The sequence below is a fragment of the Melopsittacus undulatus genome, chromosome 8 (genome assembly GCF_012275295.1).
Source record: "Melopsittacus undulatus isolate bMelUnd1 chromosome 8, bMelUnd1.mat.Z, whole genome shotgun sequence".
NCBI classification, from domain to species: Eukaryota; Metazoa; Chordata; class Aves; order Psittaciformes; family Psittaculidae; genus Melopsittacus; species Melopsittacus undulatus.
Window position 1 is genome coordinate 22,215,278 of NC_047534.1, and position 22,213 is coordinate 22,237,490.

Genomic DNA, 22,213 nt, shown 5'->3' on the forward strand with positions numbered 1-22,213 from the left:
CCCCCCCTTTTGTGTTTGCTTCGGTGTTAAATAGTTGTCACATTCCTTGAAACTTTATATTTGTTGCTGTTTGGAAAGAAGATTAGGCATGATCTGTATCGAACACTATTAAGGCTGCATCTAAAACAAGACAGTGAATGCTTATTTTGTCAAAGAGTGAATTGTAAAGTTTTTTTCTGTTTGACTTTGCTGGTATTGTTAGTAGAATTTGGAGGTGCAAAACTTCCTACTTGGGTTCAGTTCTGCAGTCAAGATGAATTGGAAGTGGACAATAACCTATTGTCTCTAATACTGAATTACCCCTTTCCCACTGGTAGCTGAGGGTCTCATTTTGAAAGGAAATGTTGGGTGAAATCCTGATTCCACTTAGGTCAACGGTAAAAAACCCCAAATCAAGCAAAGACTATTGAAGTCAGAGAGATGAGGGTCCCCTGAAGAAGCAGTGCTTTCCTTTCCTCAGCCAGCCGGTTTTCTCATTGGAGATGGCAGAGGGGCTGTAATCTGTACAATCACATGTTTTAGTATTCCTTTGCCTCAGAAAGTGCAGATAAAAATGCAGCTTTATACTTCACTCTCCGTAATAGTATTAGACAAAAAACAGGCAGAAACATGATCTTCTCTATAACTAATCAGAATCTTTTTGCTGTCTCTGTACATATTTTTCCCAGGGTGCTAGGATGGTAAATATTTTAGCAGAGGGAATTAACTCTACTTCTCTTCCTTTATGTTCCGTTATCAACGGGACTAGCCCACACCCTCACTTTGCCTCATTTTTGGCTCTGTTTCTAAACCCTAAAATTCCTGTTCCTGCATTGAAACACAATTAAATTGAGGCTTAATGTGGTGCCTGGTTTATGTAATCTTGCTTTCTGGCTTTTTTTTTTCTTCCAAGTCTGAATCTCATGAATCAATGTACATTCATGTTTCGTTTGAAATTTTCTAACTCTCCTCAGTGTACCCTAAATCTTCCCTTTTTTGGTTTACGAAATAATAATAAAAAGCTTAACTCTTCAGATTAAGTCGTAACTGCTTTATACATTAGACAGGCAGTTTCAGTTTAGCAAAGTAAAAATGGTGTGAGAGAGAAATTGCAGCTTGATTGTTTTTTAAAATATTCAGATTAGAATGTCATCTTTTATGAGGTTTTTTATAACCACTTAGATTGATACAGCTCTCTAAAGCTGTTCTGTTTTCCATCACACATTCTCATCTGTAAAACCTTCATTTTTATTAATCTCTGTACAATCTGTACAGTTCTGAGATTAATCATTTTAAAAGAGCTACTCTCCGAGTGTTAAGGATTTGCTGGGCTAATGGTAAACGTGAGCACTTCTAAACCCTCTGCAGCACATTGCGCCTGCTTAGTGGGTGCTGTTACAGAAGTGTTGGTCTTTGTTTCCCAGTTATCTAGAGATAGGGTTTGTGGCCAGGTTTCCAGATCTGCTTCTGGCTGCCTAGAACCAGAGAAAAGAATATATTGAGCCCTTTTTTCACCAGCTAACTCCAATTCTGTGTATTTATAGTCCAGTTCTGCCTTTGTGCAGTACCCATTGAAGCCAAAGGGAGCTGTGTACTTACAAATAAAGGTGGAACTAGACTGTGAGGCTATGTCCTTTAGTCTTTACTCCAGCAAAGATTTCTGTCAGATCCTGGCAGGCCAGTTTGGCTGCATCTGGCCTTCATTTGTTTTTACCCCTTTTAGGACTTGTGGCAGGATCAGCCTAATGTGTCTCCTAACTATAACTCTGGGCCTTACTGAGGACTTTTTGCTTTTCTCCTTTGGTTAATTAAGCCGTGTTGTCCCCCTGGCTTTAGCTGAGTTCCTCCTGAGGGCTGCTCAGGCCTTGAAGCAGGGGAAGGTGCAGTGTAGGAGCTGTGGCCGTGCTCTCAGCCATGCTATGAGTGCACTCACAGCAGGGTGGTGAGGGCTCTGTTGGCAGTTCTCCAGGCAGCTCTGGTGTTGCCTGAGCAGCCCATCCTGCTGGGAGAGAACTCGTGTGTCCCAGTCCCAGAAGCCTGTCTCTCCCCAGGTATTGGTGTTTACCTACCCTGGATTATCAGTGTTCATGCGAACAGCACAGTATAATCTCTAATGTACCTTCTTGGCTGTCTTGGGGGTTGGACTAGATGATCTTTAAGATCCTTTCCAACTCAAACCATTCTGCGATTCCATGGTTCTTTTTAATTTATAATGCATATATTGTTAGTGGATGCGGGGTGGACACATTGCAGTGCTTTGGTGGAGGTCTAGCCTGTTACCTAGTCCTGAGAGTCTGTAAGGGTAATTTTTCATTATTATAATTACAGATTTGGTGGCCTAAGTGTATAAGGCATCATCTCTTTGTCTAGTTAAACATTGAATACCTGACTAGAAAAGATGAAAGTTAAGGCATCTCCTACCTGCTTAAGATTTCCATTTAGTTAATGCACTGTTAAATTCAGCGACTGCTGTTGCTCATGTATGTGGTATTGCATCTGATCATTACCTCGTGTGTGCAGAGTTTCAGTAATGTATTTAAGAGATTTATAAATCAATTTTTCTGTCAGTGCTTTTATTTTAGCATATAAATTTTAGTTAGCAGCAATATACAATAAGCCAACTGAGCAACAGAGTTTGTGGCAGACATCTGGCTGTATTGGGCAAAGAGGCTGGAAGAAAAAAAATGTATTTCTCAGTGAGGTGACTATCAGTGGAGAGTGAAGGCTGAAATCAAAGGGAGCAGTGGTGAAAACTCCAGCATTCCAGTTTCTTCACTGACTGGAAAGAGGATTCACCTGTAATTTCTGTTTCTCCGAAGGCCAGATTATTTCATAGTGCTTCATAGTGAACAAATAGCATTTTATTCAAGAAATCTCACATGATCCATTTTGCTGTCATCATCCATATGACCATGCTGAGTACCAGCCAATGTCGATGGAAATGTGCCCAGCATAAAATGGGAACTGATTATTGATGCGTTTTTCCTAGGGGACTCGTTAAGCACTTAGTATGTGACGGGTCAAAAGGTTCAGAAAACAGGTTTTACTCTTCAGGACTTTGCAGTTGTGTGTACAGTTTAAGTGAAGTATGACTAAAAATAATGGGAGGAAATGTGAAAAAGGCTGAATGCTGAGGAGGGCTTCCCAACTGTGTAATAAAACTGGAGGTGGAGATTATCTGGAGGATACCACCTATTCATAGATCCATTCCTTAGGGCACAGTCAGGGTCTTTGTCTGCTTTGTATTCCTGGGAGGGATTATTTCAGAACTGACTGGTCTTTGCAGGAATGGTTAAAACTGAAAGATGAAAACCATGTGAATCTGGAGGGAGAGTTAGGCTGTGTTTTATGGCATCAACTTTTACTACATATTCCTTCCAAAGTTTCTGCTCTGGGAAATCCTTTTATCTAGCTATGTGTCTCTCATTTATTGTAATGTGTAAGGTGGATGGTACAGGCGTGAATGAGAGGTTACACCATTAGGGTGACTAATGATGAAATTCATGGTACATATCTAGAGTTTAATCTGATAATGGCATCTTCCTTTATCTGTTATTACATGAGAGAGAATTTCCTGCTGCTGCCCTATAACTTAATTCAGTATGATCACCTGTTTGCTACTTAAAACTGAAATAAACAGAGAATACCTTCCTAAAAGGTGTAGCCTTTGATTTGAATAGCCAGCTGAAGCCAGGGTTTGAAACTGGTATTTTAAGCAGCACAGGTATTGATGTAAAGGAAGTAATCTGCCAGGTGGCAGCCTGCAAGCCACTATGGGGACAACTACTGAGGAACACAACTCACAGACTGCAGTAGGAGCTGTTCACAAGCCCTGCTCCCTCCTGCTTAGTCAGGTTCACAAACCATTTAGACATCTCCTGCATTCCAGTTCCTCTGGCTGCCCTGCAAATCATGTAAGAGGTTTAAGACTTCCTTGTAATTCTACTCTGCACATGAACTTTGAGTGAAGAGAAAGGAAGGACCAGTGAAATGAGAGCCTGGGCCTCAGGGACCCTTTCAAATTGCTATTGCAAGCATTTGGCAAAGACTGGGATAACATCCTATGTATCCATCTCTGTCCCTAGCTGTGTGCCCCTGGGCTTTGTTCTGGCCTTTCTGATTTCTACTGCAGTGTAAAACATGAACACTTACTGCTGCCAATGTATATTAATACATGCGTCAATGTCCACATTAATGTAACATGTGCATTTAAAATTAAACCCTCAAATTTATCTGCATAATTTTTACAGTAAGAAAGTTGCACACAGGAAGCACAGCAATGTTCCTAACATTCTGGACAGGAGAAGATAGGTTTTTGAGGAATGTAACTGGGTGGAACACATGGTTGTGACAGCCCCAAAACACAGCAAAGGCTACAGACATTTTAAACTGTTGTGATTATGCTGCATGAGCAATCTTGAAAATTTACCCCTAGAAGGATATGTAAATACCTGGTAGGGAGAGGCTGGTTTGGTTTTTTAATTGTATTTTTATAAGGGGGTAAGTTGTAATGCATCCTGCAAGCTGATATGTGGGATAAATAGTTCGGACACTGATTTGTAATCTCTGTTTATGAGTACATGACTGCTATTCTTATAAATGTCATCACTTTCTTGGTAGTATCTGGTAATATCTGAGTCATGAGGTGCTGACAAAAATCCACTGCACTTAATGTGAAACTTGAGGCATTTTGCTCATTCCAAAAGATATTAGCAATAGGCAGCCCCACATTTAACTGATAAATAATGTGTACATGTGCACATGACACAGTCATGCTGCTGTGTGGATTTTTCCCTCTTACCTAAAATCTTTGTGGAAATACATCAGAGTTCAAATTATGACATTTTTTTAGTTTTTTCTTTTACTGGGCTGTCATAGTGGATACTGATAGGTGTATGGATGGAGTCAGTGCATTGTGACAGTAGAAGCAGAGCCATCTGAAGGTAGAACAGGCTTCCTTTGGTGAATTGCATTTGAACTTGGATATCCAGGCTATGAAAGCAAACTCTGCATGTGTTATTACTGACTTAAGAAATGAAACCTCTCGCATGGAGCTGAGTACTGAAAAATATTTCATTTTCCCATTATTCCCCTCTTTATTTACAGCCATACGGCAGGATATGAAAATGAGAACCACAGTGCTCCCATGTTGTACAGCTGTGGGGCCCAATACAGAATACATACGCATGGAGTTTTTAGAGGCATACAAGTGAGTATGGTAGGACATTCTTCCTAGGGAATTAAAACTGCTGCCTGTTTATATTTGTGTACTATTTCACTGGTATTTATAAATCCATCCTTGGTTTGCAGTTTCCCTGTGTCATCAAGAAATGCTTTACAGAGTGTTCTGACTCCACTAAAGCCATTGAAGTACAGTGTAAGATTTCTTTCTGGCAGTCATTTAAAATTATTTATTTCTTCTTCTAAAGTATGTCTGCAGGGCAATATTCCTTACCAGCCTCTCAGGATGTTCCAAAACATGCAATCCAGTTGACACCTCCTAGCTCTAGTCACTCTGGTTGTGTGAAGCTTGCATGGTTACAACACACTATATCTGACAACTATATACAAAAAAGTATTAGATGACATATTAGATGACTAATGCAAATATATTTCCTTTAAACAAAGTATACTAAGTGGTTGTTTCCTAATGACTAAGTAATCAGTGAATATTTGGGAGGAACTTACCATTCAAGAGAGTTAATTTCCTCCCTTTCTGAAAGTCATGTAATCAATAAATACCATTGTAAAAGCTATACACTCTTAAAATTGATGGCAAAGTCATTACAAAGTGTCTGTCTCTTCTGCATTGCTCTCTGTTGTCAACATACATCAGTGTTTGTAGATAGCATCTTCTTTTCCTTTTCTGCACAGTTTAATAAGTCATTATTCAGTGGCAAGCTCTTACAAATAGGCTCGTGAGGCAGCTTTGTGGAGTGAGTAAAAGTAGGAGTTGACATTCTTTACGGAAGTTAATTGTTCCAGAAGGAGAATATCATCTTTGATGGAACATTGTGACAGTGGCCAAAATGCATTAAAGCTGAACTATTCACCAGCTCCACCTAGATGGGCTTTCTTGTTTTGTTTGTACCAGTTTGAATGAACACAATACGTTAATTTCCCTGTCCTTAAACTTCATGTAAGTATTTAAAATAAAAAGAATAATGCTACTCTGGCTCATGCTCATATTTCTTACACTACTATAAGCCTAAAACTGCTTTATATGCCAACGAATGTTCTTGCAAAATTGTGTGATTATATGTGAGGTCAGAATGTGGACTATTTAAACTTGCACATCAATATTTGATGAGAATTTAATGAACAGATTTTAACACATTAAAGCTATAGTAAGGTTGTACTTTGTCAAAATAGAGTTTTACAGTTTGCAGTATATTTAAATATCTCTGTCCTGGAGAAGTGCCTCTGATTGTTTGTCTTTGAATATGTTAGTAAAAGCTTGAGAACATGCATGTTACATTAGCAAGTCTCTGTCATTGTAGGATGTCCGACGGGTGCCAGGAGTAGCTCCAACTATTGTTCGATCAGCAAGTGAGACAAATGAAAAACGTCCCTTCATGTGTGCGTACCCTGGCTGCAACAAGAGATACTTTAAGTTGTCCCATTTACAGATGCACAGCAGAAAGCACACTGGTGAGTGTCAGCATTGGTTGGTATAAATCACGTCACAGCACTGGACAGCAGAGTGGGTAGGGTGGTTTTAAAATAGCATAAGGTGCAAGAAATGATCTGCCAGGTCAGGGGCAGGCAGAGTCTGTCAGATGAGTATGTATGTGCTCTGTCAGCTGGGCAATATCTCTTTTGGATGCAGAAGACTGAATCTAGTGAAAAAAAACATAGAGCAGTGCTGACAGCAGGAAGATCACCCCCCTCCCTCTCTTATTGTTACAGGGCATCATTCAGAGCTTTGAATCATCCTTGTCCCTGTCTCTGTTTCCTCCATTTGGCAGCATCAAGGCTTGCTCCAGTCTTAACTGTTGTTAACCATTAAGAAGTTTCCTCTGCAAGAGGAACCTAGACATTTAGCAGCCTCTTGCCCTCCTGAGGAAGTCTTTCTGGCTGGGGTAGAGGCAGGGATTGGCAAATGGGTTTCCTCAAACAGCATTTTTCCATGAAGAATTGAGCCTGGAGCCAGTCATTTGTAGGCTAAGATCTGAATTCTCTTTGAGCTCAGGCAATATATGTTCCATCTCAAAATATGAAAATCAAGTGCTCTGATGCACCTTGCTGAAGAGTAAAAGTTATTTTCCCTATTGTGAGATTTATTCTGTTGGAAATGTAGAATTATTATAAATCTTTATATATGCTCCTTATACGTTTTTTGGACTGTCTTTTATATTTTCATTTAGGCAGTTCTTTCTGTGCTGATCTAGAAATCTGTGGATAAAATCTATAAATATGGTTGTTCACTTGACCATTAACCTGATAGGAAGCCAGAGGGATGAAATGGAGGAGGGCAGAGCAACTCATTCTGCGTGACCTGGCAGCTTGTCTGATGTTTCATAATAAGTTTTCCTTTTGGAGACCATATACTGACATTAGTTAATTGTGTAAAATACTTACAGGTGAGAAATGAGCATTACAAAGGATTTTCAATCTCTGGATGGGCCATTCACGAAATATTCAGATAGACATCTTCAGCGTTGCTCAGATTACACATTCAAAATAATTTAAATTGTAACTGGAATCTAGTCTTTGGAGATTAAGTTAAGTTCTACAGAAATGCTATTCTGTTATCTGTAAATAAATTGGAAACAAGAAAATGTGTTCATCTTTTGGGGTCCATTAACTGCAGTATTTTTCTTGAGTATGGCTAAACAGTTCTGATTTTTTCTCATAATCATGATTTCTTTCATTCCTAAATTGTATTTTAACAGTCATAATTTATTTGTTTTGGTCCTGTATTTTATTCCTTTTAGTTGCTTGGCCTTTGCAGTGTTATTCCTGGATGTATCACAAGGACTTCAGCTTAGATATTTTTTTTCCTTAACTGAAGATTTGCAGGATTACACCACATATGATCTAGGCACGCAGAGTCATGAAAGGCCCAAACACACAGGGAGCAGGGGATTAGGACTACAGCCATCTGACATCCCTGGAGAGACTCCTCCCATTATCTTTGAGGTCATACATGCCCCTCTGGTTTATGCTATAGTGGAATAGGGTAGGGGAAGAACTCCTTTCCTTTCCCTCAAACATCTCTTCTGTACAGGTGAGCCCAGATCTTTCTGCCACTGTATTTTGATGTGTTGACAACCTTTGCAAGTTACTTTCCATAACAAACAGGGCAACTTGATTCCCAAGGCTTGTATTTGCTGGTACAAGCATTGCCATTAATAAGACCATGTAAGCTTTTGAAGTTGGTTGCAGCTAAAGAGGGTAAAGCATGTGATAGTGCACTGCTGGTATGAGAGCTGCTTGGAAATTAACCTAGCTGATGCATTCAGATTTAGGAATAGAAAGAAGATTTCCTCTTTGTCATCCTGGCAGGGTTTTGTCCTCAGCCTGTTGAATGGGTGCGAGACATTTCATATGATTAGGGTCTGGAAATTTTACTTACCAATTTCCAGCTCCTGTAGAGACTTTAGAGTATGATTATTTCTATTTCTTGTTCCCTTTCTGTGGTCTGTTAGTCCTAATTTTAGGGAGTGCTTGTCTTGATAACAGTTAGGGTAGTAGTTGGCAGTCAGAACACCTAATACTCTTCATAAAAAAAGGGGTATGTCTCTTTTTCTTATGCTTGAGTGTTTTGATGGGGAGGAATCCTGACAAGCCAGTCTGAAGTCAGGAGAGCTGTCAGATGTCAGCTCAAGTGGAGGATAATTTGTTTGTGTTTGGTATACCCCTCTACAGTCCTCCCTTACTGTGGTTATGGATGCACTTGTGGGCTTGAAGCTCTTGCACCTTTCTTAGCATAGCGGTAAGACAGTTTTTAAAATTATGACCACAGGATCTGAAAGCAGGCTGTTACATACACCCAATACTAAACCAGCAGATAGTATCTTTGCAGAACAATGTTGGCTCTTGATTATCTTTTTCCTTACTGTAATAGATACTTGCAGAGGGCCAGCTCATCAGATCTTCCATTCTTCGCTAGCTGCAGTATTGCAAAATCAAGCAGGGCCCTGAAACACAAAGTTGGATTCTGTAATCAGTTTTACCAATGTTTCAACATTGCATTCGTTGAAAATATGTTGACATTTTGTACCCTCCATGACTGCTTATCCATTGTTAACAATGCCTTTATTGAAACATATTCATCCAAAAAAGCTTTTTTCTTATCTTAGTGTATTTTGCTGCAGTAGATAGGCCCCTGAAAGGAAATGTAAAAATGCATCTATTTTTTCAACAGTACAGCAAATAATGTGAGTTGTCATCCTGTTGCAGACTTCAGAGACTTCTTTACAGAAACAAATTGATGTCTAGACCTCCATAAATTACATTTACGGTGGAAACAACATTCTTGCCAGAGATCCTTTGGGTTCACTGCCACACACTGGAAAAACTGGATTTATCTTGATGGAAAGCTGAGCATTTTTGCAGAGAAAATACCCTGTGCCTACTTGCCAGGGATATTGCTCAGCCTAAATATGCATAGCTGTGGGTATGAACTAACAGTGAGGTGTGAGAATCTGTAACTGATGAAGGTTGCCCTTTGGGTGGCAGGGACTCAGGTCTTGGTGGTAATTTTCTGGGGCACTGGGGGATGTAAGTAACACAGTCTAGTAATGACTTTTATACTGGTCATCTAACAATGATTTCTTTGCTTTGACAAAAATAATTTTGTTATGGTATGTGCCACTGTGCTGCTAAGCACTTTACAGTCATTAGTGCAGTTCATCATTACACCCCCTTTGAAAGACAGAGCTATGTCCTCTGTGTACAGAGATGGTAAACTTATGTATTCAAAATACAAGATTAGTCTCAAAGCAATAATGACATCTCACATTTGAACTATGGTGAGACAACGACAGAAAATGTTACTTTTAAAGGCTCCCTACTAAATAGAGACACACATTTTATCTGTGTTTGCTGAAACAAATAATTTTGAACAGAAATATATTATTGAGGTAAAGTTGTGATTACAGGATTGTACTCATGTGCTTAGGTGTGTATTCAAGTAAAGGGGCTTAAATTGGTGCAGGGTGTATAGACCTTCAGATTTTCATTCAGGCTTGCAGCCTCTGGTTTCAAAATCAGCCTGCTCTCCTTATGCTTTCTTGTTAGCAGCGGGCTTTTGCTCTTGTAGCACTCCGTAATTAAATGCAATGATTGTGAATATTTTGTGCAGTTGTTACAGCAGTAGGAATTTCTCTTTTCACATGTGTCTGGGCAAATGAATTTGCTCCAGAGAAAATGTGCAGGTTCCTCTGATTTAACTATTTTTGAACAACTAGGTTTATTAGAAGCATACATTACAATATGTGCAAAGGCTGATTTGCACTTGTTTGCTGTTGTTGACCTTTAGTTTTTCTAAATACTTCCCTAAATATTAAAGAACTGCTATTCCCTCTGTCCTCTCTCAGCTACCTCATTATGCACTGAGTTTAGCCTTTCTTTTGTGTGCCCTCTCTCAATAATGAAATATAAGTAATCCTGAAAGCATGCGAGTCACAGGTAGAAGGTCTGGGGAAGCTCCATTTTCATGTCCTGTTTTGTTTTGAAATTGTATGTGGTCCTGTAGGAAGGTGACAGCATTATGGAATCGTTTTCTTACATTAAGAGACCTTAGTCTTTTACTGGAGAAGCTTTTAATAGGGCTGGGGAAATTAGACACTGCTCCACCCCCTCTCGGTATAGTGATTTAATGAGGTACTCACAGACTTCCAATCGGGGTCATTCATGTTGTCCTGTTCTGATAGAGTTTCTGGGCGGTAACAGGTATGTGACAATTGGCTTTGGCAGACATTTTGCTTGGCACTAGCTGATGTGGAAGGTGTAGAAGGAAAAGGAAATTAGGATTTCTGTCCAAATATTGTGCCTTTTTTGTTTCTTTGCTTTTTGTTTTCTATGCAGTGTCATAATTTCTTTGTGTAAACATCTTGGATTGATTCCTTTAATATATGCATTGGTCAAATTTGTCCTTAATCAAGGTTGTATTTCAAAGTATTTAAATAAACACTTTTGTGTTCATGCCATTAGACTGGCTATACTGTTTTATTCAAATACCTCCTTAACCATCTTCTGAGTTTGTATTGCAATTAGCAGACAATCATCCTGTCACTGCATTCTGCTCTGCTGACATTCCCCCCTCTTAAATCTGCCAAAGGGCTGAATTCCTTGGAAGTAAGTGATTTCTGAAAAGCAGGCACCCCCTGGGAAGTCTACGCGGTCAAAGTGTATGGAGCTATTTCAAACACCTGTGGCAACTTTAATCCCTTATGCTAATAAATTAAGCACAGCAGACATGGAAATTGTCCACACCTAGGTCTGAGAATCAGTAAACTCCTTTGGGTGACTGGCACAGGAAGTTATCTTATTCTTGCAGATTAAGTTGCTTTTGTAAGATTTTGATTTTAGCTCCACAGTATTTGAAATGCTGTCCTTAACATGCTGCTTATGCTCTGTTGCCAGGTCAGAAGGCTTTAAACTAAACTAGTTTGCACTGGTATCTCAGAATACCAGTGCAACCAGAGTACATATTCTCATCATAATAAAATCAGAAATGCGGACACTTCTGTGGAGAGTTATGAAACTGATAGGTTTTTAAAAATATACCTGGAGAAATTAACCCCACTACGCATGTCAGCTGGTGTTTTTCCTTAGGTCCTTCCTCCTGGACCTTTGTTTTAGATCTCAGCTTTCCGCAGCAGACAAAGCAGGTCCCATCTGGTCTTGTGTGTACTTTCCAGATAAAATCCAGGATTCTCCCAGCTTTGAAGTGAGAGATGTTTCATTACTTCTTGTCCTGAGGCCTCTGTTCAGAGCTGTGGCTCTGTCACCAGACCTTATGTAGGGATAAATGTGATTATATCTGAGGCTTTTGCAGGATTCCAATGTGTGAATCAGATCTGAAAGATCATACAGCCACTTCTGTAGCAGCACAAGGACTATTTTTTTGTGTGCTGGCTGAACTTCACCATACGGCACGCTACGTGCTGGCAGTGTTTCTCTCTTTCCTCAAGCTCCTTGATCTCTGCATTTGTTTTTGCATGTGTTGGTCCTTTGCCTTGGTTGAAAACCAGATTAATTGAGACACTATCTTGTAGGGAGCTCATTTTTTTGAAAAGCCAGAATCTCACTTTTTGTCCCAAAGAAAAGCCATCCCAATGGTCTCTGCTGAGCTGCATGGGAGGTGGAGAAGGAGTTTATATTTACAGGGGGCTTTGCAATAATTCACAGGCTTGCCTGCAGGAGGTGTGCAGGTACATGAGAAATTCTATTTAATGGTGCTTTATGGAAGAAAGAAGAAACATCATTTGTGTTTTGGGGAAGAATATGTATTTTTCTGTGGTTGAATTTTGCTCCATTTCTTTTAATTTCTTTAAATTTAGAGTGGTTAAAATTGCCATTTTAACATGGTTTACATGTGTAACATGGATGCCATTTGTTTAGGTTTTGCTTTAAAATAAAGTTGCTCCTTTGTACAGAATATGTATTACTGAAACAGGTCGAAAGGCCTTAATATGGTTTTCAGAGAAATATAAACCAAGAGATTTCTGTTCTTTTCCAGTAGAAAACAACAACAAAAAACCGTGCAACTGGATTTCTTTTGTAGCTTTTACCTAATGATTTTGTTTGTTTTTTTTAGAATGAGCAGATTCATTATCAGTGTGGGTGCTGATCCTAACACAGCTGTATGGGTTTATAGCACTTGAGTCCTGGGGTACCACTAAGCTGCTTTAAGCAAGAGAGAAGTCTACATCTCATTCTAGCTGTTGTGTTCCCTCATCTAGCTACATGTTCTGGTAAACTGTTTGTCCTTTACAGGTGAAAAGCCTTATCAGTGTGATTTTAAGGACTGTGAACGAAGATTTTCTCGTTCAGACCAACTCAAACGCCACCAAAGACGACACACAGGTTTGTTGACAGCACATCTCTACTCACTGGAGTTCATCTTTAGATGTGAATTGTGATCCAAAAAGTCTACTTCCGAGCCTCTCTTTTTACAATGTGACTGCTCATACGCAATGCCCATAGTGCCAAACCCTTGAAATTAGCTTTGGGAGAGGACTGTAGCTGAAGTTTTTATTAGCAATGCAACACTTTCATCTTGCTGCCATCTTTCTGAAACAGCTTTCTTAATGAACTGTTTGCTTTATACTGTACCCCCAATATAGGGAATCTGTTATTTTATAAAACCAAACAGTTCTGCAAGAAGTTGCCTGATAAATACTACTGTTGTTATTCTGATGCTTGTATGGCAATGCTAACAGGTGAATGCTGCATGTGTCTGACCCGAAAGGCTGGTGGGATTACTGTGCATGTCTGTGTGGGCAGAAGTGGAAAAAGAAAAGCCATACTGACTATAATGCTTAAGATCTTAATTCAGCAAACCACATCATCTGAGATTTGAACCTTTTTTGAACTCTGCCAACTAAAGAAGGATTCCAGGGGCAGCAAGGAGAGAAACGTCAAAGATCTGGCTGGTTGTATTGCAAAAATAGCCTGGAAAGTGTATAGCAGTTTATGTACAGCAGAGAGGGCAGAGCAGTCATGAATGGGTCTGGGTCTCAGGACCTGTCTTTCTCAGTGGATCATTGACAAGGTGAAATGTTCTGAGACAGCTGAAACTGCTTGTGAGTTCAGTCCAAATTCAGTATGTTGTTTTTTGCACAGACACCATTTTCTGGAGTTGTTGGGACAGCCTATTTCAGCATTTCAGGAGTTCTTGGAAGTCTAGATTAGATTGCCAAGGAAGGAAGCAGCCCTTCTCTAGGTCACAGAACATGGGGTGGTGATGAGTTCAGCCTCCTAGCCAAGAGTGGAACCATGAGGGAACACTCTATGGAATATGAGAAAGGGCTTCAGAGTGCTCCTCTGAATTGCAGCAAGAAATTGCATTTGGGTCTCCTGTATCTCGGGGATGTCAGTGGCCTGACAACTGGTTTACTCACTGTTCTGTGATGGATTTCTGCCTACCACTTTTCTTGCTAAAGGTGTTCTATCTCACTTATATGGTATTACTGGGACATGTAGGAACTGTCTTTGAAAGCTGGTGTAGAAGTACTCTCTTGGTATGGTATGTTTTTGCAGCTGCATGCTAGAACATATCTGTGATAAGCAGTCCCCAAGACTTGTCTGTAGTGTGTAAAGTAGTAGTAGAAGTGTAAGCCTATTTGGAGCATATAAATATATACCTCTGTACTTCTATTCTTATGTCATAGTTGCTCATACATGATAGCGCTGGTGCCAAGCCAAAGGATCAGAATTAGCAACATTTGCAGATCCTGCTTAGTCGAGCAGTGTGAGTGTTTGTTCATAATGGTACTGTTTGGATGCTTCAGACCCAGACATCAGAAGAAGAGATTACAAAGAGGTGGTAGCCTAATTAATGACTTTCTATCATTTGTAGGCATGAAGTTAGTAGAAGCAGTTACAGTAACTAGTACAACCCCCCCCAGGCCCTTCAAAATTCAGAAATAGCTGATTTCTTTCACTCTTCCAAAAGGTATTGTGATATAAGATAGATTTTTTTTTCTTTGGTCTCTTCAGGTGTGAAGCCCTTCCAATGTAAAACCTGTCAGAGAAAGTTCTCCAGATCTGATCATCTGAAGACTCATACCAGGACTCATACAGGTAAAACAAGTGCGTAAACTTTTCTTCACATTTATATTTCATTATTTTTAAAGTTTAAATCCAATGGTATTGTAAATTATATGATTAGAAAGTCTCTTAACCAGGAGTTAAATATTCAAAATAACAGAAAGTATTTCAGACTGTGTTGGTTTTTCAATGTGACTACATTCCCCAGGTGTTGCAGTCACTTTTCACAAAGGGCTTTAGATGATTTTGGAAAATAGGCTTTCTTCATGTTTAAGGACATTTCAGCTTGGCAAAATCTATTCCGTCAGCTACTGTGAAATGAACATCATAGTCTCAGCCTACAAATGTCAAGTTGATCTATTGCCTTTACTGAAAAAGCCCTACAAGACAGAAATTTTAATTCCAGCTTCAGCCAAAGGTCTGTAATCTCAAGTATTCATGCCTACTCATGCTTCTCTTAAGTGTCTGCTGAGCCTAATGCAGGATAGCATGGCAAAGCTCTTGCTCTTGCTGCTTGTACTGTAATCTCCCCAGAAGATAAAAGGAGTGCCTTTTGCAAACTCACACTGGCAGACACTAAAGTAAAAAGCTTACTCAAATATTCCAGGACCTTTCTGTGGAAAACACAGTATTTTGTATAAAAGCATGGAAAAAATAGGAGGCCATTTTAGTGTACTCTGCTCTCATGTAAGTGTAAACACCGTTAAGGAGCAACTGCAACAACCTCTGTAGTTTAGTTTCTAGGTTCAGAATTATTCCTGTGAACTGACATTTTCTGTTCCCTTCCACTACGTGTGCAGTATTTTTACTAAGTAATTGTTTACTGAGCACTTTGACATGTTATTAGATGTCACAGGGTTTTTTTCTATACTGGTGTTAACCTTTTAAATTCAGTCTCTGTACAGATGGACAAGGAGCCTGAAAATCTTTTTCTCCCTGCTAAGGATTCTTATTTCTCTTCTGGACCGTAAACCACATATTTAATACTTTCAAAATAAAAGATAAATTTTAATAAAACAAATGATTCACTTGAGAACATGGCATTTTCTGTGGCACTGGCCAAATAAATGCTTCAAGTAACGGCCATATCGATACTTGCAACCTGCAAATGAAGTGCATGGCTGTGTTCCTGGGCTCACCCCATAGTCTCATGGTGAGTTGCAGGGCTTGCTGGGTCCATGTGCATTGGCATGAAGAAAGATACTTTCTTCATCAGCAAGAGGTAACATTCTGGTAGAAACAAAATGGCAAGTGGTTGTCAGGTGCTAGCAAGCCAGGACAAACTACATTTCCCATCACAGTTCTTTGCTACCTGATCTGCCAATTGAAGACTTTTGTGACTCCAGTAATTTTTACCCCAGCTTAGCTAAAACAGTGAAGAACTTGCTCTTTTTTTAATAGTGAAGCTCATATCCCTGTTCTAGTTGTTCCTTGCTGAAAGCCCACACTGCTGTCACTGCTGAAACCAGCGTCCCTTGCACACTGATGCCCTCACAGCACTGATCTTTGGGTGGGCTCACTGCCTGCCACTGGCTTAGGTTCTGTGCGAGCTCTGCAGCTCAGCTGTGTGCTGCTGTGATGTTCTGTTGGCTCTTTTGGATGTGTCAGGCTCCTTTGACTGTAAAATACACATATTCCAAGGGAAATGAGCGTGAGTGGTGGGTGGGGACTTTCCATCTCCATCTTGCCCTATAGCTTTGTTCCCCTTTCTTTCTTGCACCCCCTGAATTTTCCCATAAACCACCCTGCTCAAATTAACTGGCTCCATGTTAAATCTCGATGAAGGAAAGCATAGGTGACTTCCATCTAATTCCATTCTAATTTAAAGTCAACTGCCAAACTATTTGTTAAGCTACAAATTCAGAGGGTTTTGTCTCTACAAGCAATTTTACTGCGACAGCAATCTTTGCTGTAGAAAGGGAAAAAATTAATCAAAAGACAATTCTGTACATCTATATACATTGTTAGAAATGGAAATGTGATTTCTGATATCTGTACAGAGAAGCTGCGCAAAATAATTTGTGCCCAGCACAGAACTAATAGACATAGCTGCCTCCTGTTGTGAGAGGACAACCAGAATTGCTTGTGAAACAGCAAAACTCTGCTGCTTTTACTGTGGCGGTTCAGTGATAGGTAACTCACATCAGTTCACAGGATGGTTTTGCTAATGCTGTCGAGATGAAAGAAGACCTCTTTATACAATCTGTGAGTTTTATCAGTAGCCCTGACCAGGTAATTTTTTTCTCATACTGTTTTATGCACTCATGTGAGGTAGCTGATGCTTTTGCCAGCATGTGTGTTAAGTGGATAAATTAGATTTTAAACACCTTAAATATATTGCATGAAATTTTGCAAAGAGAAATACATATTTACTCCAACCCCAGATCCCCTTTTTTCTGAGTGTGATGTTTGTGAAATACACAGCGTGTGAGGAAAGAAGAGGAGAAGATGCCTGGGTGAGCTCATACCACCCCAGGGTGTCTTGAATTGGAGAGTACAAGGTGTGTAGACAGCACTGAAGAGCCCAGCCCAGAGCTGAATCTACTTTAAAATATTTTTTGGGAAAAAAAGAGAAAATGCAATTCTAGAAGAAACATGAATCACTGGGCACTGCTCTGAGCTAAGGAAAGCATTCCATCAGCATTCCTGCGGCATCACAAACACGGACTGAAATTCCACTTAAACATTGTAGAAAATCGAGAGACCAGATTAAACTGTAAAAAGGTGGTGGCAGTTCTTGTTAAATATGAATTGTCTTTTTTAGTGATTATACTAATGGGAATGTTTGCTCCTTTAACATCTCCCATAGATGTGCATCTACTTTATTTAGACAGTAGAGGGAAAGTTTCAGTCTGGCTCAGTAGACTTCGTGCTGAACTCTGTTGCTTCTACCATGTTCACTTACACTCACCAGTTTCAAAGAACTTCAGCCAAAACTCATTGAACTGGTTGGAAAAACTCTCCTTGACTTGAGGTCAAGCTCTAAATAGTCACTGACAATTTTCACAGTGACTAGCAGTATGTCTGCACCACAGTCCAAGGTGTGACTGAAGCTTGTGCAAATGCCAGAGTGACTTTTAAACTAGCTCCTTTGAGAGCTGAGGGTAGCACAGACATGGCAATGCAATGTTCAATAAGGGCCTGTCATCAGGAATGAACCACTGCAAAATGTTCTACGTCATCTGAAAAGGCTGTTGCTAGAGATCAGCTGAGGGAGGTGTAGGAAAGCTCTGAGTGCTGATGGGATCAGGGATTGAGGGCTCTCCCACACCCTCTTAGGACTGCCCAGGATGCCTTTGCTCCTGACAGGGGCTCTGCCTGACCCCTTACAGCCCTGCAGAAAGAAAACAAATAGCAGTGTCTGAGGCAAGCTGTATACCCAGTTAATAACAGGGTGTTTTGTTAACAGGTGAAAAGCCTTTCAGTTGCCGGTGGCCCAGCTGTCAAAAAAAATTTGCCAGGTCTGATGAATTAGTTCGTCATCACAACATGCACCAGAGGAACATGACTAAGCTGCAGTTGGCCCTTTAGGCAGTCCAAACAAGTGAATAAACCAGTGGGACATTATGAGCTACTGCAAACTTTATCAGCCATCTTCGATCACCTCTGTCAGAAAGCCGCAGCTGTCTTCGCGTCCCATTTGACACAAGTTAACTAAACTGTAGGATTCTGCTCAGCCTTGTCTTCCATTTGGACTTACACAAGTTCCCATTCAATAAGTTCAAGAGATTTTTATTTGTACTTTTGTTAAAAAGTAAGCAAGGTTGCCACAATTATAGAATACTATAAGCTATGCTTAACCTTCCTCATCTGTCTCCAGTTCTCTGGTTTTATTTTTGCTTGAACTTTTCTAGGTGCAAAGTCTTGTGCCTTTTTAAGTCCTACGGCGGGTGGGGTGAATCCTCCCTGTTGAAGGTAAGCTTTACGCTTACTTCATCTGTGCATACACTGAGGTTTCCCAATGCTAGTACTGCTATCCTCACAAAATGAGATGGACCAATCACCTGAGATCCTTCAGGTAAACTTTGTATTGTACTGCCAAAGGGCAAGTTTTTTAAGTTGGAAAATCTGCTTTTGAATTACACAAATCAAACATTTTTAAAGGACATATTTCTAGAGCAGCTAAAGATAGATGACCCAGACCCTCTCTGTACAGAAAATAAGAATCTTACCATTAAGTTAACTAGTTTTTTAAATAATCATATAATTGATCCCCCCCAGACTGTTTTGTTTGTCAATTAACTCTCTCCCTTTCTCTGTCTCTTCTTAATGTATTGGTTTAAATTTATTCTGTTGTAAGATGCATAGATCTTCTTTACACAAACCTAATTGCAAACATTGTAGACATTTGGGATTTGTTTACAATGTAAAGCCACACTGGTTATGTGGCTGGTGAGCTGTATAAACTTAAAACTGAACTTTTAATGGGGCTGGTCCAGGATCTCTGTTAGCAGATTACTCTTAAGATAAGTAACTTAAAAAGACTCTTTGTCAAGTATATGTGGAAAAGACATTATTAGTGTAACAATATATATTGTTTCAGGGGTTTGGGAGGAGGGATTTATTATTTACTTTTAATCGCTTGAAATTGTGTGTATATGTATATCTGATAACATTGCTCTTAGACATCTAAAATTAGAAAGTGTATAAATATTAGATGCATCACTGTTCTGATGTTGTTGCTGTTACAAACTATTGATAACACTAAGAATGTAACCTGCATTTTTCACTGAGCTTTCAATTAAAGCCCATTCAAAGAGAAACAAGTGAGCGTCCAGCAGATGTCTTGTTTCATGTCTGGTATTAAATTTCAAATGCCCTGTCCAATAGTATCCTTTCCCCCCCACCCAACCCCCCCCATATATAAAGGTACCACCAGCACTGATGACCACTAGTTAACCTGTCTAGGTCTTGACCACAATTTATCCATCTCACTTGGGAATCATACTGGCAGCAGCAAACAGTGTCAAGTTTCATATTGTGCTATAAAGCAGTTGCTTCAATCCCTCGTCTGCTTACCAAACTGCTCCTTTTCTTTCAACCTGTAAGATTTGTGTAAGAACTTTATAGAACAGTAAAATCACATTTATAAATAGCAGTGCTGGCCTTCTGTAGGATTGAGTCGAAATCCGGTGCACAGAGAGCTTTGCATGTTAGGATGTCGCAGGCTGACTTTTAAGTAAAAGTTAACTTAGAGTTGGGGTGGCTTAAATCAGTTCAGCAGGTTGAAAAAGACAGTCTCTCTGAGATGATGAAGTGTGAAAATGCAGATAAAAAAATATTACTGTTTCTTTGTCATACTGCCTACTTTTCTTTGGAAGTAAGTACAGCCTGCCTCAGCGCCCTTTGACCTTGCAAAATATTTGTATCTCTTTAGCAAAAATCTTTAATGTATCTTGCCAAGCTTTTTTCTCTAATGTACACAATGGAGTTCTATGATGGGTTGAGCTTTCTATCTTAAAGTGCAGCTGCATCGTCAAGAAAACTCAACAGTTAATTCTTCAAGTCCTCTTTTTCGCATGGGTATTGCATCACTGTTAATTACTGTTGGGGTACTGTGACTCATTTGTATCAGTCAGCTTTATCTTTGGCTGCCAGAAGACAGCATCTCTCTGGAGAAACTCATAACAAGTGGGGCAAACATCAAATATTTGGAGCGGTGTACATAAAATGGCACAGAATTCAAAATGAAGCAACTCCTCTTGCTTTCTTGAGAGAAAGTTCAGTCGCAATAACAATGTCCTCTGATTTACCCAGCAGCAGTCTGTAACAGCTACAAAACAGCCTGTTTTTCAGCCTGCACCCAAACCAGAGAGCTGCCACAAGTGCTTGTACTGAAAGCCAAAAAAAAGAAAAAGCAGCCTCCCATTGTGTCTGCATTAGTCAAACGTAAATAAAACTATTTCCTGTGAACTCCAACCAGAACTCCACTGCAGCACCGTCGCGCTTCCAGTGACATGTAAGTAACTACAGCCAGGGGTTTGCTGCTTTGGTGAGTCGCGTGCCAAAAATGATGGTAGGTGGCTACCAGAAACGAAGCAGGGGCTGATGAGTGACAGAGCATGTCCATTTGTAGCTGCTGTCACCACTTTTTCAATTAATGCATTTACTGCTATACCACTGGTTGATGATCATCACGTCCCCCACCCAGCTGAGTACAGTGAGGACTATTCCTAGTTATTTTTACAGCCTTTGTCATGAGAGACATTTTATGTGTCTCCCTTTCATTTCCTGGTTTTCAGGATTTCTATTAGCAAGGTTAGCCACCTTTATGGGAATGCTTTACTCCATGAATTTCTCAGAAGCAGCCCCCAGATGCTGGTTCTTGCAGCATGCAATACCTCATTTTGCAGCAAGCAGGCTGAGTTTCTGTGAGCTTGACCTCCATATGAAAGATGAGGGGGTTGTGCTCTGTTATATCTTACACATATCCTTAGCTCTCTGGAAAATTTTCAGTCCCACAATTAATTGAGCAAGTCTTTTATAGCTCTGCCCTCTGTTCTTAAGCTAAAAATGTCATTTTGGCTGATGGTTAATACTGCATCATGACTGGCATGCTACTTCTGTCCTGTAGCTTCCACAGCTCCCCAGGATGGAGAATGTTAATTCTATCTACTTTTTCTTGTCACTTTGTGGTGTACAAGATGTGTTGGGTAGGAAAGGGAATGTGGTCTCTTTCTGGTGGTGTCAGGTGGGATTCAGGGGATCACCTGCACCAATTATTTTAAGGCAGCTGAATCCAGCAAAGTGTCCCTTCTACTTTGGGAAAACGTGAGCTAACGTGTCTGAATGGTAACCATGTGCTCTGCTGCTGGTGCATGTGAGGTTCTTTAAGGGTACAGACTGTACTGACCTCACAGGAGGCACAAAGGCATTATCTTGCTGCAGTTCAGGCACCCAATCTGGAGATAGCTCGTCCTTCAGATTCCTGTAAGGAAAGGGGGGACTTACAAAGATATAGTTATTTCCTTCTCTTTCCATGATGGGTTAGGTGAACTGTTCATTTTAGAAGCCACTCCAACCAAGCCTCTCTGTTTCAGGATGTCAGTAGGACTCATTTTACTGCACCACTAACAAGCCTTACAGAGGCTGGGAACAGTTCCTGAAGGTGCAGGTAGGTAACTTAAACCACTGTTCCTTCCTCCTTCCCTTTCCCCAGACAGGAACTGGAAAAACCTTGTCATGTGCAGTCTTTTCCCATTATCAGTGTGACCTGACAGCAAATCCAATATGATGACCTTGTCCAAAAGTCTAACAAGGCTCTGGCATGGATCGAGGGGCTTTGGGAAGGTGTCTGCTGCCCCACACCTCAGAGCCACCTGGACATGAGGTGGGTATAAAAAGGCAACCAGCAGGCACAGGTTCACTACTGCCAGAGGGCAAGAAAACGTTCTGCTGCTCAGTCCCACTCAAGCCTTGTTTGTACCTTCCCCATAGGGTAAGTATGGGTAGGGGGGAGTCACTCAGCTTTTTAGCTGGGAGCTCTTTCTTCTTTGGGGAAAATCATCCT

At 40.2% G+C, this 22,213-nt stretch overlaps 1 protein-coding gene across 2 annotated transcripts in view; it reads left to right on the plus strand.

Annotated features, from left to right (window-relative positions):
* Nucleotides 1-18,275, plus strand: part of WT1 (WT1 transcription factor) — a 32,605-nt gene extending 14,330 nt beyond the window's left edge. The window contains exons 5-9 of one of the 2 annotated variants that reach the window (XM_005150599.3): nucleotides 5,086-5,188; nucleotides 6,480-6,630; nucleotides 12,928-13,017; nucleotides 14,653-14,745; nucleotides 18,113-18,275. In XM_005150599.3, the coding sequence (XP_005150656.1) occupies nucleotides 5,086-5,188; nucleotides 6,480-6,630; nucleotides 12,928-13,017; nucleotides 14,653-14,745; nucleotides 18,113-18,234 (559 nt within the window). In that variant the 3' untranslated portion in view covers nucleotides 18,235-18,275. The remainder of the gene's footprint in view (nucleotides 1-5,085; nucleotides 5,189-6,479; nucleotides 6,631-12,927; nucleotides 13,018-14,652; nucleotides 14,746-18,112) is intronic. The other variant, XM_005150600.2, reaches the window with a different exon arrangement.
* Nucleotides 18,276-22,213: the final 3,938 nt, after the last annotated feature.